A 20,332-nucleotide genomic window follows, 5' to 3' on the forward strand; every position below is an offset into this window, starting at 1 on the left:
GGTTGAGGATGAGGTCGCAGGGAAGAGCCAGGCAGGGCCGGTGGAGGTGGATTACCAGGGAGAGGCAGCAGGCCTTGATTGTGATCTCCAAAGCTTTCACACACTCTCCTGTCATGCTTTTGAAACCACAGCTCATTGTTTTTCAGATGCTCGTTTGGGCTTTCTGAATTTAAATAAGTGGGCTCTCTACTCTGCCCGCACAGTGACGCGCGTCAGCCCCTCAGCTTGTCAAAAATAGTTCAGCGTCCAGCCTCGAGTGTTCAATTCACCAATTTGCGTCCGGTGTGGCTGCAGCATTGAAGTTGCGGTTGAGCAGTGGCAGCAAAACACGGCTGTCTTCGCTCAACTGGATGCCAGGTAGACTGCGATGTCACCATTAACCCTTCTGCTCTGCCTTTGTAGCTTTTTCTGCTCAGTTTGAGGCCTGTTTGGAAACATACCACTGTGTTTTTTCCCTGAAAGCTTAAAAAGCATCACTAACAACCCAAAAACCCTCCCAACGATGACCTCCTTCACCGTAGTGGTTCATTTTGAACTTCTTCGCCCTCCAAAGATCCTCCCATGAAGTGTCCACCCATCCAGTCCGACCACAACAGCAAATGTTTCCCACAGCGGAGCGGTGAACCAGGCCCTGCAGAGGTCAAACATCAGTGCTGTCTGAGTCTCATCTTACTGGCTTTGTTCTGGGTTTCATTGACTCTTCATCCTTCCTGCTCATCCCTTCCTGTCTCGCTGTTTTCCCTCCCTGTGCATTGGTTAAACCTTTCTTTTATTGGTCATTTCCATGGCAATTTTCACTGGACGAGGAGTGACCCACCAAGGTCCCAACCTTGACCTCATTACACCATCTGTGATTTCACACATTTCCCTGATCTGCTGTAAAAAGGCTCCCTGAGTCACACCTGAGCCTGTTTTGTGTTCTGGATTATTTTTAGTGCAGGACATGTCTGGACAAGTACGAGCAGCTTTGTTTGCAGAAGGTGTTTTATTGTTGTCAGGAACATCTGGATTTAGTGTCAGACGCTCAGAATCAAAGAGCGTCTTCTGTTTTGAAGTGCTGCCAAGAAACAAGATGAAAGTCCCCGTCTTGAAGACGATTGTTCTGACGGTTGAATTTAACCCCTTATGTTTTTTCTGATGTGTTTCAGGCCCAGCTGCAGCGCTCGTTGGACAGTTCCGTCTCCATGCAGCCCAGAGCTCTGATTGGCCGACGCAGCAGGAAGGAGGGGATGGCGGGGATGGTGACGGAAAGCGAGGGACACGGCGGCAGCCCGGTGTCAGAACAGGACTCTGGGATCCTGGATGTGGAGGATGAGGAGGAGGAGGATGATGAAGTGAGAAACTGCAACCTCACACACGTTCACACACACATTCAGACACACACTGCTGAAGCATGTGCAAAACAAAAAAAGGTGCTGTTATCTCTTTTACATGAAGATTTGAGGCTTTAATTTGAGGACGATTGTGTTGCTGGGAGCAGCTTTGATTCCCTTCAGGTCACAAACTTCCCTCCAGGACTCAGACCACCGGATTATCTGCATGCTTTGTTCTTGGAGGGATCTGACAGTTTAAGGCACAGTCTCAAAAACATGTTTACAGACCTCTGAAAAGGTGAACTTCTCTTAGACAAAGAGAGAATTTGGGCTGTGAACTCTCAAAGTCGTGTTGTTCCCACTCGAGGAAAAGCTGAGCACAATGTGTCCGAGGAGAACAGAGAGCTGAACTTGTCACCCCCGTGCTGCCATTCTGTTTTAAGGTCCCTGTCGTCCCCTCGGCTTATTTACGTCCTGTAAACTCCACTCAACCCTCTTCACGGGAAGACCTTGGCTGAACAAAGGCCTGACCCCTCGGTCAGTGGGGTTACGACCGCGTTGGCGCCGAGGGCTGCGGCGATGCCAACCGTCTCCGTCTCCTCACGCCATCCCTGCCCCTGGCATGTCTGTCCTCTCTGACTCTCCCCTTCTCTCATTGTCTAACCGCTCTTCATCTTTTTCTTTCTTTTCCATCACCCTCTTTCCTCCTTTTTTCTTTCACGCTCTCCTTTCTCTGTATTCTTATCCCAGCCATCTCTCACACCTTTCTTCCTCTTCTCCCTCCTCCTTTACCCTTACACTCTTTTTTCTTGTTGGTATTGTTTTCAGACCTGTGTGTGTTTTTGTGTGAGTGTGCGTGGTCACATCAAAGCCAGCATTGTGCTTCGCCCCCGATGATTTTTACAGAAAGAGAACTTTCCAGAGGGCAGGAGGGCGCAGGTTTGTGTTTGTGACCTTGTGCATTTATGTGTGTGTGTGTGTGTGTTCTCTTGAAGACAGAGGATGTGGGCAGAGAGGAAGCAGTGGAATGTGGGATGGTTAGACAGAGGGATGGATGGATGAAAAAGGAGAGGAGCAGTGAATGGCTGCTGTCAGGAACCTTTCAGACAGAATAATGAAGTGATGCAGACGACTTCTATCTCTTCTTTTTCCTCTTTTTATCCTTTCCTTTCTTTTTTTGACAGCTCTCACCTCTCACACTTTACCCACGCTCAGGGGTGCAGCAGTGATGTTTGTTTTTTATGCTTTCTCACCATACAGCTGCTAGTTTAGAATTTTTACCCCATTCATGAAAACAGAAGCTAATTCAGGTCGAATCGTTTCAACTTTGTCCAATTTTAACAAACGTTTGACACTTGAAAATGGTGATTTTAAACCTCGCACATGATTGAAAACCACTTTATTGAAGTATAAATGCTGTTATCAGCCACCTTCTTGATTCATATACAAACATTTGGAGTAAATCAGTTTTTCTGAGTCTGTTTATTCAAAGAATTTAATGTCTGGATCCAGATTCTGAATTTTGTCCAGTTAGCCTGTCACAATAACAAATTTTGCAAGATGATAATTTTCTTAAATATTATTGCCGATAAATGATATTATTGTCAATATTATTATTATTTTTTTTCATTTTCTCATTGATGTAATTATGATAAATGGGATAATAAAGTGAGTACACCATATCAAAAGCAAGAAACTTTAATTTCTTAAGAGTATTTAACTGTAATTAAAAGGTCAGGATCTTTGAAATAAAATAAATTCAACTAAAGATATAATAAATTTAACAAACAAGAAAGAGAAAAAATTTACAATGAAAATGAAATGGACTCTCTTTTAGAAAAAAAATACATGTCAATGAAAATAATTAATACTAACCAAAAACAATAAAACATAGACCCTGTCTCTAAAGAAAAAACGAAACTCCCCCCCAAAAAAACAACAATAAAAACTATAGCCTAAATAAAAGGGAGTTTATACAGTTCCTGAAATGTTTGTAACATGTACTTTTTCCCAGTCAATCCGTACTGTCTGTCAAACATTTTAAACATTTCTGGCTTTCAACCGTATTGAAGGGCTGCATTTCTTTGGCAATGTAGCTGTCTTTGAGCGCCCACCATTTGGTGCTTTTAATCTATTTACTTTGCAGACCAAAAGCCTCAGTAAGAGCGGATTGTCAAAGAACAAGGCTCCGCTGCCAAAAAATGCCAAAGATCACATTTTTGACAGATGCTCACTCCGCTATAAATCCACTAAATCTGCTATAGAACCTATGCACCCCGATGTTAGGAAAGATAGACGTAGTGAGCCATCTTCTCATTCAGCCTCTTTGGTGGAAAGAGAGGAGGAAAACAAACATGCATGCTCATGTCAGTTTATCGAGGCTGGCAAACTTACCGAGGACGTTTTTATTTATCGCTCAGTTAATTGATTTATTGATTTTCGTGACAGGCCTAGTTCCAGTTTCTTTCTACTCCTGGCAAACTGGATGTTTTTGGGGTTAAGGACAGAATGGAGAATTTAAAGGCACCATCAGGGTCTTCAAGAGGAAATGCTGGATGTTTTTGACAGTTTTGTGACACCTCAGCCCCGTTTTCACCAAGTGGTCCGGTTTGGATCAGTTCAGTTTGGTACGGGTTGGATCAGTAAAGCCTGATTCTGTTTGTGTTGCTACAGCCAACTGTTCCCTTCTTGGTGGGTGGGGTGTAAGCTGCAAAGTATTGGCTACAGCAGCTATGTAATAGCGCGACGCCATAGACGCCCGCAACAGTGTACCCCCCTAATAAATCCAACGAAGAAGAAAAATGTGACACAGTTTCATTTGGACAGCAGTTTCAGGCTGTTTGTTTCCAAACAGAAAGTTCTCTTCAGGAAGTGGACTGGAGATTTAAACATGGCAGAGTTATGTATTGTTCTTTATTACCACTGTCACACAGGAAGTGATGTTTCTTTCCACTGATCAACGGACTGCAGTGTTTCTAGCTCCACCTTCTGGGGTCTGATCAGTATGTCTTGAACCCCAACAGAAGGGAACCAAGAAGTGGGATGTTACTGGTCACTAATTTGGGGACCTGTCTGGGTTTTAGTCAAAGAAACGCCACAAAATGCTTGCTGTACTGAGAGGAACTAAACTGAACCACTTGGTGGAAACAGGCTAAAATATTTAAAACAAGTAACCTGTTAGGTTTATCTCTACATTATTTTATTTTAACTGTATGATTTAGCCGATTCAGTTGTGCCTTGACGTCCTGACAAGTCTAATTCAGTCCATGATGGAGGGCATAACACAAATTACTCATATATCAAATCAATTTTCCCCATTGAAATGAATTGAAGTGCCACCTGAACCCCAAAAACACTGCAATATATTGTATATGAAGTATTAATAAAGGACAAGACAATAGAATGAAGTGAAATAAACTGGTGTTAGTATGGTATTCAGTGTTTATCTTTGAGATCTGACATCTTGAAGATGCTGACAGAGGTGCAGGAAAAAGGCTGAACTAAATAACTAAATCTGATCGGCTGATTCTTGCCCTTTTCTCAATCCTTTCCTCATTTTCATCTGCAGCTGTTTTCCATAAAAACCTGTCCAATCAGCTCTGTTTCATCCTCCTCTTCTCAGTGTCTAAATGAGTTAGACGAGTCTTAAATAGCACCATCACATGCACAGTTGTAGCTTGTTCTGGGTCTTTCTCTTGAATCAAGCCAGAAAGTTTTGCACAATAAGTGTTTTTTTTTTTGTATAAGCCATAAGGTAAAAGCTGTGAATGTTACAAAGCTGATTGTCCTGGTTCTGTGTCCCTGCAGGTTCCAGGAGCTCACGAGTTGGTGGATTTCTCTCCAGTTTACCGCTGTCTCCATATCTACACTGTGCTGGTGAGTTCACTCTCCTTTATTTTCCTTGTTCAGTCCTGTCCCCTTAACTATTTTTCATCCCTCCCCAACATAACGCACCAGTTGGGATCCTGTTATCCCCTCTAACTCACACAGAGACGCTAACTTGAGTTACGATGCAAAGTATTTCCAATCCCAACTTTTTTCAGACACTAAAACATCAGGACAGTTCAGTTAAGCTGCATTTTTTATGGCGAGATAGAAGGGAAATACTTCCTGGGTTAGGATGTCGGTGACTCAGCGCTACTTGGTCCCAGGATTTTGTCCTTTTAGCTCCAGCCTTAACGTTCTGATGCTCTACTACCTGGATGTAAACAAACACAGATGAGAGACTCCTTTTCTCATAAGACACTTGAGATTGACTGGACAATAAATGCGTAGGAATATGTTCAAGAAAATATCAGCAAAGACCGTTCTGTCCACAGGAGGCGCCAAATACCACACACTTAAAATCCCTGACAGGAGCTTTGAAGAGAGAAGGAGCACACGGCTCCTGTTCAGGGAGTGAACTATATGTGATGCTGTAAGAGGAGGCCTCTACTGGAGCCTGGCTTCACTCCAAGCAGCCCACTGCTGTGTGTGTGTGTGTGTGTGTGTGTGTGTGTGTGTGTGTGTGTGTGTGTGTGTGTGTGTGTGTGTGTGTGTGTGTGTGTGTGTGTGTGTGTGTGTGTGTGTGTGTGTGTGTGTGAGAAAGAAAGAGATTGCGTCTGTGTGTCTCATCTCAGCGAGAGTGAAAGCGACATGGGTGGAGGTGTTGAGTGGGCCATGCCGGGGTTAGATGCACATTTTTGGGTTCTGTGTGTGTGTGTGTGTGTGTGTGTGTGCCTGCAGGCTCATAGGGGCCACGGCCGGGCCAAGAGGGTCGACTGTTTGTGTGTGAGTCTAAGAGGCTCTCAGGCGAGCAAGGGGGGACAGGAAGTGCATGAACTTTGACAGGAAGGAGAAAATGAAGGAGAGAAAAGAGCGATGGAGGCAGAGGGAGGTTAGAGAGAGGGTAGAGGGGGGGATGTGACGGAGGCTGGGAGTTGAAGGGAAGAGAAGAGGGTCACAGAAGTTTAGAGGAGAGCCTTTGAGATGATGGAGGAGGGAAAACTACGATGATGTAGCTCAGGTGTCCTCTGGTCCTGTCGGTTGAACCCTCAAAAACTCCGATAGCGACTTCAAACTCCTCTTGTTCTGACATGTTCAATAACTTTCAGCCTCTAATCCCATACACATGCTTTAAGAGCTCAGTTACCACAGAGATTCTCATCTTTCTGATGAAACACTTGTCTCATATGCACATTCAACTCCTATGTAGTAACTGGGGATGGAGCAGTTCATATAAATCCCCAGTTTGATTCTTATCACGGTTTTGTGGTCACGGTTTTTGGTTTTGTTCTGTGTTCATCATTGTTGTTGTTTTAAAAACCCCAGATACTATATACCCAAATAATCCACTATCAACAGGTTATTTTTAATCAGTGATGTCATGTATAGTTGAGCTGCAACTAACAATTATTTTCATAATCAACTAATAAGACGATTATCTAAATGATTAATCGATGAATCGGATAATGACACATTTTTGCACTTTCCTTTACAATTTAGCTTAAAATTGTTTTAGGTATTTTCTGAACAGCAATGAAGACAATAAAAAGCATTTTTCCTTCAGTAAAATTTTATTACAGCTTTTTCTTTCTTGGAAGTAGTGCTGAATCTGTAAATATAATTGGCCACTGACTCATTTTCTGTAAACAAACACATTTAATAACAGCAAAATATTCTTCTCTTTTTTTCTTCCTTTATCAAAGGATATAACAGCATAACACTAAGTAAAACAGAGAACAGAAGAGTGCTATTTGTTAACAGTGAACACTGCAGGGCAAGTTTGTGTGCCATTGAGGTAGATAGGCTAATAGTAGGCTACATATTCATCGTATCTTATTCAAAGTGAGGAATGTCAGCATCTCAACATGTTCTGTTGTGAGGCTGGCTTTCCTCTGAGAGCAAATACTCCCTGCTGAAGAAAAGATTTGTTCTGCCGGAGTGGATGTTGCAGGAATGCAGAGAAATGGTTTAGCCAACTTTGCCAGTGTGGGAAAACTCTTCTCATTTTCCCCCCACCATATGAGTGGGTTTTCCTTTTTGCCCACTGGTGCCCCTGTGAAGTACTGCTGAACTTCAATCCTCACCAATTCAATCTTTTTGTCCTCCTGGCTTTCCTCATCTTCATCATCCGACTGTCTGTGTCAGAATTAAGGAGGTCATCCAGTGCAGACTTTTGTGCTTGAACATTGGTGGTTTTCTGCAGTGGAGAATCTCCAGCACTGCTGCTCTGAGTGCTCTTTACTTCTTTGATGGCAAGGACCTGAACCGCTCCTTGCACCCTTGTGCGTTCTTCTTCAGCTGCCAGAAATGTCATTTTCTTATATCTTGGGTCAAGAGAAGCTGCCAGAAGAATTGGGTCTTATCTAGGTCTTTGTCTGAGGTGGTGTTAATGGTCCCCCATCTTTCAGTTATCCCTTTTCTTGTGCTGGACGGACAGAAAGGCTTTTCCTGAGCTCGTCTCAAAGCAGCTTTTCAGTGAGGACTGTTGCAGCTCTTTGACAACCTGTGGGAGACAGGAGACAGTTGCATACTCACATACTTGCATACCGATGCAAGTCTTCGTCCGACTCCAACAAGCCGACTTGCTTTCTCAGCAAGTGCTCTTTCATAGAGGTCATGCTCCCAGGCGAAGTCGTCCTCGCAATGTTTGCAAGTGGTCGTTTGCTTTGCTTTGTTGAGCGGGAAATGCTCCCAGCTTTTGGAGGTTTTTCGGTCGGATGCATGGTATGCTGCTGTTGACGCCGCCATTGTGAATGCTTCTGCATGTTATTATGTGCAGTGATGGTCACTAGTGCACATTAGGGGTGTAAATCACCAGTTTCATGACGATACAATACGATATCGATTCTTTGGACAACGATATGATATTTGCCGATATCACAAAGTCTGTCACGATACGATACGATTAGATTAGATTCAGGGGCCTTTGATCGATTTAAGACGATATAATGTCCCCACTGAACACAATCAGCAACATTTCACCTGAGGCAAGAAAGAAATACAAAACAATTTTGATAGTTTTATTACTGAAATGTGGAACGATGTGCTGGACTTTGGGTATAATAGTTTGTAGAGCCATCTGTATGATCTAATTATGTTTTATAATTAAAACGGGTTAAATTCAGGTAAGGTGCTTTTTTCCCCCACAGTTACCTTATGGGTCTTACTGTTATACTGTAATGTTTGATCATTATATCAAGTAATGATGCAACACTATCATTAAAAATTACTGATTACTAAAAATTTATTATTGACCTCCAACATTTGACCATTTTCTATCAAACCAAAAATGTGACCTAACTAACTAACCTAACCTAACCTAACCTAACTAACTTAATATTGATAGTTTTTTTTTTTTTTTTCTGTGATGCCTGATAACAGTTTGTATGTCAGTGTGATCAGACTTTGTTTCACTGTGTATTAGTGGATGTGGAGGAGGAATGACACTAAGCTCTCGCCGTTTTACTTTTTAACTTTATGAAATTTCATGAATCAGTGGCTACAAAATAAAATTATGAGATAACTCACTGCAGTTGTGTGATGATGCACTCCTGTCATGTGTGCAGCATGCATCCTCTGCAGTCAGGTCGACCGTATCTTACCCAGATACAGGAGAGCTATTTTATGATTGGCCGATATGTCTGGCTCCCTTTTAGCTCTGTGATGCTAACAACGTCTTGCTACACGTTCGCCTACAGCGGTGTGACTCGGTGGGCGCTAAACAGTACATTTTACAGCAGGAGAAATATCAGGCATGGCGTGTCAGAGAGTGAAAAGGTTCAAATGTGTGTCTCATACGCTGAGTGCGTGAGGCTTGAGAGGAAACTTCAGAGAACGACTTGCGGTTGGACGGAGACGGACATGCGTGTCCGGTTGGGATTTCAAAATAAAGGTGTGCATTAAAGACCACGATGATGATCGATGTTTAGACTTTCCATCGATGTGATTGGATCATTGCTTAACCAATCGATGTATCGATGTATATCGATGGATCATTACACCCCTAGTGCACATGCACACCTCTCACAGTAGCTTACGGCAAGAGAGCGGGCTCATCTCCTCTGAACTAACATACTGTAAGCTACATTGTCATGCACCAAAACATCCGCGATTAGTTGCAGATGAACATTGTTAATTAAATTAGTTGTTAACTAGTTTAATAATCAGTTTTAATTGATTGAATCGATAAGTTGTTGCAGCCCTAATGTATAGTCATGAAAACCTTAAAGAATGAGGCTGTTTCTCATTTCAAACATCATTAAAGCTGAGGGAAACATTGCCAGTTTCAACATGCCAGCTCTTCAGTAAGGAAAGTCACTGTTGGCTGTCCCAGAAGTCACTAAAAGCCACTGAATGACGCTGCTGTCTAGTTTTCATGATAATCCGTTTGCATGTAATTGTCATGGACTCTGTAGGAGAGAGAAATAATGTGGAGAGACAAAAAGCAGGTAGAACACAACCTCAGAGATATGTTACGAACTACAAATGAACTTTCTGTCCATTCATGTTTCTTTATGTCTAAATATCAACCCTCCTCCTTTATGTGGGCTGGAGATCAATAGAAGTGACTTTAATGAGACACACACTTGCATGATTCATTTGAATGTAGTTTTCTGCTCTGGAGTATAGACTGAACAAAACATGGATGTAGTCTCGCCAACGTCACCCATCTGTTTCTGAAATGGAAAATGAAGCATATTGGCTATGGCGGCCATACTGGTAGTAGCAAGGGTTTCGCCTTCACTTGACCCTCAGGTGTGCCTCTTATTGGGGGAGCTCGCGATCTTAATATCCTCTGAACGGCCGCGTTACAAAAAAATTCACCCCCTGTACAGTGGGTGCCGGTAGTAAAATTAGCGACTCAGACAGGAGACGTTTTTTGAACCAGGCTGTAAATAGGTTAATTTCTGCTTTGAAAACAGCTTTTTTTGGCTTGGTGTGTTTGTGACTTCCGCTACTTGTGGAGCCAGCCTCAAGCGTACACTCCAGAAACAGCAGATTTTAGCACTTCAGCATTGTCTCATATTCTCAGACCGGAGGTTGCCGCTTTCTCTGGAGCAGCAGGATGTAGGGATGGGAATTGATAAGATTTTGTCACTACAGATGCCCTTGTTGATTCTGTTTATTGATCTGACTCTTTATCGATTCCCTTATCAATTCCTGTTCAGAATTTTCTTGGTACAAAAAGTAGGTTTTCTTGACAAAATTTAATTGAGTTTATACTGTAAGTGAATAAAATGTAATTGGTCCCTGAGTCTGGATATTTCTGGGCATAATTATACAGAAACAGGTAAAAAATTGCACACAATGTGATGCTGTTGTACTATGTTGTAATATGTTAATAATTCAAGTAGGCCATCTAGTGTCCCAAAGTGGTTAAAGCAATGGTTTGAGTTGTTTGGAAGCTTTCCGTAGTTATGAAGTTAGCCATGAGCCTTTCAATTGCCTGCCAGTTATTGACAATTGAAATTCTCAGTATTTTTTTTCAAAGAGTTGATGTGATATGTTTCTGTGATGAAAGTTGAAATTCTATTATGAAGCTAAAGTTATACTGACGTATGCTAACTGCTAGCGTATCAATGCAGTTTCCCATGTGATGAACTGAAATGAACTGACCTGAATAATTGTTAGCATCAAGCTTGCGCTATTTTGTTATTTTGGTAAATAAGGTGATTTATACTATTTGGAATATACAGAATATGAATCTCCTGAGAGAGAGTGATGTACATTTCTTTATGAAGTCAGTTCCTTTAGTAAAACTTCAAGCTGGAAACCCTGAATCAGACTTTTCTTGGGAAACATTATCTAACTGCTAAGCTAAAATAGCTGCAGCAGACTAGTCGATGTAAGGCCCGGTGGCTCCAGCACAATGTAAAGAATTGATAAGGGAATCGCTAAGCACACAGGCTAACGATATCAATGGATTGAAACATTTCTAATTGATTCTCAACAGGAACTGGTTTTCCATTCCCATACCCTGGCAGGAGGAGACTGCTGTGAGTGAGGAGGATTGTTTCTATGTTTTGGATAGGAGAGGGGCTCACACATGGAGGAGATCAAAGCATGCTTTAACCTCAGATTCACCAAACCTCAGAAAAGTCGCAAGAATTGTCTTCTTAAACAAAAATCTGGCCAGAGAGGTGTGATTAAATGAAGGGACAAAGTCTCTAAATTGGCAACACCCAGTCCTTTATCCTCCTTTTTCTTGCTACTGTCATCAAAGCTCACATTGGCCCTCATTTATTAATCTTGCGTGTTCACGTGTGATTTATGAAATGTGTACCAGGGCCAATCACGGCGTACACCTGATCAGGTGTTGATAAATGTAGCAGCTGAAAACAATAGTAATTTAAATAACACGCCCCTAAATATCCAATGTTTACAGGAAAGAAGGGAACCTCTCTGCGCTGGAGATCAATGCTGCCAAAGCAACAGAGGGGGTCAGCCGTGTTGTTTGGCAGCTGAAAAAATGGCGTCAGAGTAAGTCTGAAAAAACTTGTCTGCAAGGAAATCACTGCAGTGATTCAGCAGCGTGGACATGACAAACTAAGATACAGCAGAGTTTTAAACATTTGATTTACACATCCTTTGTTAATACCTTGATTGATGTCTGACTATTAGAAGCCACGATATTATTATTGGTCCAGCAACGGGGAAAGTTGGCTTTTAAAAATGTGTTTGAGCTCTGAAAGAAGCTGCAGACTTCGGCCTGATCCTGATCCTGATCCTGATCCTGATCCTAATCCTGATCCTGATCCTGATCCTGAACCTGATCCTGAACCTGATCCTGTCACAGACTGAGGAGGGAGTGGAGCTCTCACTGGTTCGTGTCAGTTTCAGGCAGAAGTGACGGAGGGACAGACCAACCTGCAGCGTGTCAGATACAGATAATAAAACATTTTCAATACTCAAAACTAGTTCACCTAAAAGCTGATCTCATTAACTTCATTAGTGCTCGTTTTGGTGCCTGGACAAGAAGTGTGATTGTGCCCAGTTACACACAGGTAGACCAGAGTTTTATGATTATTTGTGCCAGGAGACCAGACGGTTGTTTGTTGTTGATACTGTGTTAGTGAACGTCTTTAGTAATGGAATAGTCACGTTTTCACTCACAGTTCATGTTTATGTGAAACTGTGAGGAGTGAAATAATCATCTTCTCAGTAAATCCTGTAATCAATACAGCTTCCTTAAAAAATCCAGGCTAAAGTTTGATTCAACGTCCTCTGAATGTTCTCTGCAGAGACTTTATCATGGACATGGGAGTGTATTATAAACCTCTCTTGTTTTTTTTTCTTGTTTTTTTTTTTAAAGTAAACGGATAAAGGAAACACATTTTTTATATGGAGAAATCAGCTGACAGCTCGCACTGCTGCTCTTTCATAACAATGTATTTTACAGATTGGCAGAAGAAGAGTGAAATGTTAGAAAAAGTTTTGGTGTCATATCTAATTCAACGATCTAAACATTAATCTAAGAACATCAGTTTTTCTGTCTGAAAATGATTTGCGCTGACATGATCGAGTATTCGCTCCATGACAGCAGAAAGACTCATCGCCACAGGTACACCCTCTGAGTCAATCTTCTCCACTCCTCCTGTACACAACACACACATGCTTTCCCACAAAGTGTCCTGCTGTACTCCTTCACCTCGCGTTGTGCATGGGCATGATCAGAGCTACATACTCGCTTCAAACTGAGTAGTAAAATACAGAAAATAGAAAAATGAAGCACATGTGCTGCAGAGAGGAGAGCTTTAAATTAAATGGATTCAAAAGGGTAAAAACTGTTGACTTGAGCGTGCTAGAAGGGCTAAGGCCTTGGTTTGGTACTGTAGATCACTAAGTGGAGGGAATCAACCAGCTGGGGACTAGATGCAGAGAGATGGCAGCAGAATCAAAGATAAAAGGAGAGACTGACAGAGAGCTGACTCAAAGGAGGTGGAAGTTGTACTGATCAGGACAGGAGAAGGTCAAAGGGGAGCAGAGGTGCAACAGGAAGCTGGGGCAAGAGAGTGAATAAGCCTCAGAGCGATAAGAAGAGAGGGAGGTCAGGAGGAGGTGGAAGGGGCAAAAACAGGAAGAGGAGAGGGAGGTGTTGAAAGGTCTGACCTCTTCACCTCTAAGGTCTCTCACACATACACTCTCTCACACACACACACACACACACACACACACACACACACACACACACACACACACACACACACACACACACACACACACACACACACACACACACACACATACACACACACACAACTGTAACAGTTGAATCCATCACGGCGGTGGTGTAGCTTGGGTCTGATCGACAGCTCATTGGGCAGGGACGCAGATTTACCGTCAGAGGAGCAATCTCTGAACTGGCTTGAGGCGTTGACTGGAAACTGAAGAACACACACACACACACACACACACACACACACACACACACACACACACACACACACACACACACACACACACACACACACACACACACTTGGACGCACCGTGGAGCCGTTCTTGAGCAGGCACGCGCTCGTAACAGCTTAATTTATTTTTCTAGTAAACCTGGATTTGAAATCCCATTTGCAATCAAGACCTCCACTTTCTCCAACCCTTTCCCCTCCATCCATCCCTCCATCTATCCATCCATCCTCTCATTTTCCCTCTTTCTCTCTATCACTTTTTTCGTCCATGTTTAAAGTCCAGGATTTTCCAGCCCGGTTCCTGAACAATACTCCTTTGTTCCACACACATGTAGGGCTCTGTGTTAAGAAATTGTTGGAGCTGTGATGAGTGTAAACATGAGCTGCAGGTCGGACGGACTGAGCAGAGAGAGGAGAGGAAAAAGACGTGAAAACAGCTGATGAAGTCTCCCACAGATTCTTTAACAAATTTAATACTGAAAATCTATGTAGCCGGTGTGTGTGTGCGTGTGTGTGTTGCATTAAGGAGCACAAAGATGTGTTTGTTAAACGACACGATGTCTCTGGACCTCCCTGACGTCTGTGGTGCAGATATGAGCCGTGTAGATACTCAGTGTGTGCTTTGGAGGAGGTCTGCTCTGTAGGTACGGGTTATCGTCCACTCTTGGCCTCTTATCTGAGGACTCTGGGTCCTGGTCTGGACTTTTTGGAGGGTTTCTCTCACACAGATGTCTGTGTAATGGAAGGAAAGATAGGAGCGCTGCTGTGTTTCTGATTCTGTGTGTGAGTTCAAGTTTTGAAGTCTGACCAGCGACGCCAACCCAAACCAGAGTCCTTACCACATGTGATCTCATCCCGCCTTTCCCATCATTCAGCAGCTCTGACCCAGAGGTCACGTTAACCGATTGTTCTCCATCTTTGAGGGAATTTTTTGAGCAATGACAGAAAAATATGAAGTTTGCCCTTCATTTTGATGGATTAGAAAAAGTGATCCAGTCCATCACTTTCATTGTCACAATCAACCATTCATTTATTACATACAGCACCTGCAGTCGACCCCCTGTCCAGTTGGTGGCGAGTATGCAGAATTAATTAGGTGTTGTGTTGTCATGTTGTTGTCACGGGTTGTTGCTGACACCACTATAATTCTGAAACCACCTTTCTTGTAAATCAAACTCATAGACTGTAAAAAAATGTCATTTAGGTGAGCTCAAAGTGAGGTGGCCCCAAAAACTGCTCCCCCTGGTGGCTGGCTGCAGTATAAGTCAAAAACTCTGTCTCTCCAGTCATTCCAGATGGGCTGCGGTCAAACTTTAAAAAATAAAAACACCTGGGAGAAATGTTTCTCACATATGATCGTTGTGGTAAAATGAAGATATTATTTGGCTGTGTTGCAAAATATGTCAGGAGGGCGAGCCAAGAAGAGATTAGACTCTCCAAAGAAAAAGAAAGATTTGTCACCAGGCTTCACTCAGATTCTCTCTGAGTCCTTCATTGCCTTCACTGAGCAGACTCTGGCTGCACAATAGCGGCTCCTCTGACAGGGGTATTTGGGCTTCAAAACCATACAAAGCTAAATGGCAGAGCCATGCTGTCCATTCCAGTGGATTGTTCATGACTTTCCTGGGTGAAATGTTTGTAGTGTCTGTAGTGTAGCAGCAGAACAAGGCTTCAGTCTCCATAAAATCCAAACAGACGCCAGAAGTCGGCTGTCTGAGACAAAGACATCAAATCTGATGCTGATCTCCTCTGCCGCTCTCCTGCTTCATGACCTGTATCATGCCAAAACCAGCATCCTCTTTAAGACCAACAACCCCAGGAGAAAAGTGAGCTCTGGTAATCTGGAATTCAAAAAAGCTGACAAAAAGCTTGACTTGAAACTTATCAGGAAAACAGTTCTGAGTTTTTTCAGTTTTATCTGAAAAGCATAATCCACTGTGAGAGCGATTTTTTTTTCACTTTTACAAAGCTTGACGACAGGGACGGTATCATTATTCTTTTTTTTGATTATTTTCTCTTTGTGCCCAATAAGTAATATGACTGCCCTGCATAATTAATGTTACAAGTTGTATTTGTGATGACATGCTAAAATATATAATTCATGATGTCTAACTGGTCTCACCATCGATTTTTTTAACTGAGGGATCATTGTTCAGTATGACGGAATTTTTACGACCCTGTCCATCAAAATGACAAACAAGTAAAATATCTAGCACTCTAATGTCTAATGTCTGTTTTCATAGCTCACTGGGCTCATCCTCTCATCCCCTGACTGTAGAAACACGAGGCCAACAGCTTTCACTCTCTCACCTGTGCTTGGTTTGTGTTTTAGGGTTTGCGTGACGTGTTTGAGAACTACTACAGAAAGCAGAGGAGGAAACAGGCTCGGCTCGTGCTGCAGCCGCACTCTAACATGGTATGATCCTGCACCCTCACTCTGTCTGTGTGTCACACACTCTCCTAACCACACCTGCACACTCCCATAACACACCCACAAACTTAATCCAAAGAGCTCATCAACCAGTTCAGTCTTTAACAGGGATGTCTAATGAAGTTACTGATGCATCCAAACATCCGAGTCTGTAAGATCCTGTTCTGTCTTCTCTCTGTTTGTTTGTCCCTTCTTGGCACCTGTAGCATGAAACCCTGGAAGGATACAGGAGGTACTTCAATCAGATTGTTGGGTAAGTCTTTTTTTAAAACAGCTTTCTGTGTACATCTTTCTGATTCCTGAGACTTTATGAGTCTGGCTCCAGCTTCCGGACAGAGTGAGCTCTGCTGATTGAAATCTAAAATCACTGAAACACCAGCAGAGCTCAGAGGGCTTTGTTCTCTGTGCAGAGAAGGTGGCTGTCATACGGAGTGCTGTAGAAGACACAGCCAAGGCCACACTGGCTCAAACTGCTAAATCAGGCCGTGGTCTGAAAACGTGAAGCCTTTAACAACACATTTACAGCCTGGTTCAAAAGAACCAGTGAGAAACAGATGGGTGATGTCACTGAGACTACGTCCATTTATAGTCTATGGTCAAGATTGTTGGGAATATTGAGGAAAATGTTCAAACCATGTGGTCAAATTTAGTTCTTCAAAAGTGTCCTTGTAGTTATAAAATGTCACGAGGTGAGGAGAACATCGACTTTTGCAGCGTTAGCTAAACTGAACAGCTTCAATCTCAATGTGGTTGAACTGTCTTCACTTCAAGATCAAGAAAAAGCCAAATGTTCTGCATCTTCAGACCCAGGGGGACTAACCCTCTATGTGATCTGACTTGATATCCATAAACTAAAGTCAGTCTTCTCAGAAACCTTAGGGAGAGAACAGTAGCTGGTAGCTGATTAACCTGGTAGTCTATGTATTCATAGGTCTAAACTCCATCCTCCTTCGAGACCTGAAGCTTGATATGTGCTTGATGCGTTAGTGAGATTCGTGCAGTTATGAGCAGACAAATGACGTCATTTCAGCAACCTTGCACCCCCCTAAACAGTGCAAACAACTTCTTCTTCTCTAGTTTAGTTCTGTGGTGAATGTGCGTGTGTGATATACCGCCCCCTTCAGTTTGAAAACAGCTGTTGTGTGTTCTCTTGTGCTTATTCTTCACATTTCACTTCCGCTCAACACATTAGTGCAGAAAGGGTAACCCAGCCTGGTCAGGGTCATGGGTGGCCGGAGCCTACGGGGTGGGGTCACCACTGAACAAAATGGGTATGTCTCTGGACTGTGGGAGGAAGCACACATGCCAACTCCACAGAAAGGCCCACTTTGCCCAAGCAGGGATTGGAACTGATGACCTTACTGTGAGGTAGCAGCACTTAACCACTTGGTCTGGGTCAGCTGTTAGGGGACACTTTCCTGGCACGGACTCTATCAGATGTCTTACAGATCACACTGATGTTAGACTGATCCTTTTCTGTCATGTTTAAGTCTAAACATTAGTGTTTTATTGTTCCCCTTTCCCCAGTATAAGGTCGTCTCCCTGTAACTTTTCTGTTCATGTTTTAAGTTGTCTTCAGCTCTTTGTGTGTTTTAACATCCCTCTGGTCTTCTTGTCTTGACTGGTGACTGGTCAGCTGTTAACCCCCAGTCTGAAGGTTTCTGCGCTCCACGTACCATTAGATTATCTTCCATGTTATCTGCTGATGCTGTTAGGAAGTGGTTTTTGTCACAGTGTCAACAGGAAGAGATGAAATCAACTCGGTACATTGGACGTACTGTAACAAAAAAACAAGAATGGGTCTTGCTATTTAACGCCCATCATTCCTTTCATCCTTTTCCCCCAGTCCTCCCCTCCTTACCCTTACATCCATTAATCAGTCAGTCTGTTTGTCCATCTGTCCGTCTGTCTGTTGTGTACCTTGGCAGGGAAGGCCTGAGTGAGTGAGCGTTGAGCATTTAGTGACACCTCGTTTCATTTCCTCAGAGTGACTTCTGACTGTTTGACGTCTCCTCATCTCTCCTTCCCTCCCACTGTTGTTCTTTTCCATCCCTTTTCTTCCCTCTCTGGACAAACTCACCCTTCCTCTCATTTTACTTTTCCTCTCATCCATCACTCCATCCAATTCTCTCCCTACCCACACATACACACACCACACAGACATACACACATTACAAACACACACACACAGAGGGCAGTGAGGATTGATAAAGTGTGTGTGACAGTGGTTGGCTTATTGCTGTTATTCCTTCTGTCTGTCTGAGTCCAGGAGACACTTCTATAAACACACTCACACGGACACACACACACACACACACACACACACACACACACACACACACACTCACACACACTCACACACACCCTCAGGTCTGTTATTCCCATTCCAACCTTTGGAAAGTGCCATCCTGTCTTTCTCTGCCATCCACTCGTCTGTTCTTCCCTGTATTTCCCATTCATCAATCTGTCCCTCCAATCATTCTCTCTTTCCTCTCCGTTCGTCCGTCTGTCTGTCCTTTAATAATTAAACCCTTCGTCTCCTTTTGTTCCTTCTAACTGCCCTAGTCACTCTTCCCTCACTCCTTGCCTCAGACTGTATTTACCCGCTGCAGATGGAGGAGAGTTTTTAATCTGGATTGATTTACGGTTGTAGGGAAGCTAAAATGTTATTTTTGTGCACGCTGGTTGTGAGAGCACAAAGATACAGTTTGTTCGACTTAATCTCTGGTGAAGAGTTGTTTAACCCTTGCAAAATAAGATGGAGTAAAGACATGATGAGATCTGAAGGTTGAAAAACAAAAAAAGAAATCATGACCTGCAAAAGTAATAATAGAAACATGCCTAAAGAATATAATCTTTTATCTGAGGCGTCAGACATCTATGACGGCAGATTATGGCAAAAAGAAAACAGAAGAGCATTATTCCAAGTTCAGAGACACCCCCTTTTTAAGATCAAGCTATGAATTTGTAAGACAAGGGTCAAACATTTGGGACTAAAAAAAGATGCAAAAGTCAAGGAATGATGTGACAAATGTGTGAGAGTTAAGTTGCACATTTTGGAGCATCAAGCCCCGGATTCATGAGAAAAAAGTCTTCAATATTGTGAGACGAAAGTCTGAAAAAATAAGCAGTTATTTTAAAAATAAAGATCCAAACTGATTGGAAACAAGTCACAAATCTGTGAAGAAGAGTTTGAGAATCTTTGAGAATAAAATGCTTAAAACTTGTGAGAAATCAGGTGAGCTTTTGTTAAGGAATACCTTCTAGATTTGTTTGTAAAAAGTGAGAACAGTGAGGTGGTTAAAATTTGGCAGGTTTTTGAAATCAGGTCTCAGATGGGTGAGGAAAAAGTTGCAAATTTGAGGGTAAAAAGAAGTCCTTAATTTAAGAGAAACAAGTCAAAGGTTCTAAGAGAAAGTTAAAGATTGTTCAGAATGAATTGCCATTTCTATTTAAAGAGGAAGTAAGCATTTTTTTCAGTGTGTTGTCAATTGGTAAGAAAAAAAAGTGAAATTTTCAGAATAAAGTCACAAAATGTGTGTGAGAATAAAGTTGCACATTTCTGAGCATAATGTTCTGGATTGGAAAGAAAAAAAAGACAAAAGTCAGTTTTAAAAATGATTCCTTAAGTCCACGAGAAACAAGTCACAACTCTGTAAGAAACTTGTTGGGGATCTTATAAATGAAGCAGGTAGTATTTTTTTTAACTTTTATCTTTTTAATAAGCTGCAAATTTTCAAGAAAAGGTTGAGATCAATCTGAGAGAAAAAAGGGTCAAACTTTGTGAGAGGAAGGGCCGCACGTCTTAGAGAATCAGATGATAAAAGCTGACATGCTGTCACACTGATGAGAGAAGGTGGTAAAAATGCTGGTAAGAGAAGTTTTTTTTAAAGAGTTAAGTTAGGCCTGGGCAATAAATAAATTACATTGATTGGGAAAAGTTGCAGCTGCTCTTCAAAGATCATACTCTGATCATTTTTAGATTTAGAAAGTCAAGAAATATACATCTGTTTCTCTCAAAACACCCCCACTCTACAGAAGAAAACGCCTTTTCTTGGTGATATGGACGGATCTTCATTCATTCATTCATTTTCTGAACCACTTATCCTGTTCAGGGCCCGGGGTGGCTGGAGCCTATCCCAGCTGTCATTGGGTGAGAGGCGGGGTACACCCTGGACTGGTTGCCAGTCAATCGC

General features: G+C 42.4%; 1 protein-coding gene across 1 annotated transcript in view; it reads left to right on the forward strand.

The window, feature by feature from the left end:
- The window catches only part of exoc6b (exocyst complex component 6B), a 113,074-nt gene that overhangs the window by 25,960 nt on the left and 66,782 nt on the right, over positions 1-20,332 (forward strand). The window contains exons 7-10 of the mRNA XM_074699123.1: positions 1,149-1,334; positions 5,121-5,189; positions 16,038-16,121; positions 16,343-16,389. Of these exons, the coding sequence (XP_074555224.1) occupies positions 1,149-1,334; positions 5,121-5,189; positions 16,038-16,121; positions 16,343-16,389 (386 nt within the window). The remainder of the gene's footprint in view (positions 1-1,148; positions 1,335-5,120; positions 5,190-16,037; positions 16,122-16,342; positions 16,390-20,332) is intronic.

Source organism: Halichoeres trimaculatus, unplaced genomic scaffold (assembly GCF_033239565.1).
Source record: "Halichoeres trimaculatus isolate MK-OKI-2021-1 unplaced genomic scaffold, fHalTri1.1 fHalTri1_scaffold_22, whole genome shotgun sequence".
Lineage (NCBI taxonomy): Eukaryota > Metazoa > Chordata > Actinopteri > Labriformes > Labridae > Halichoeres > Halichoeres trimaculatus.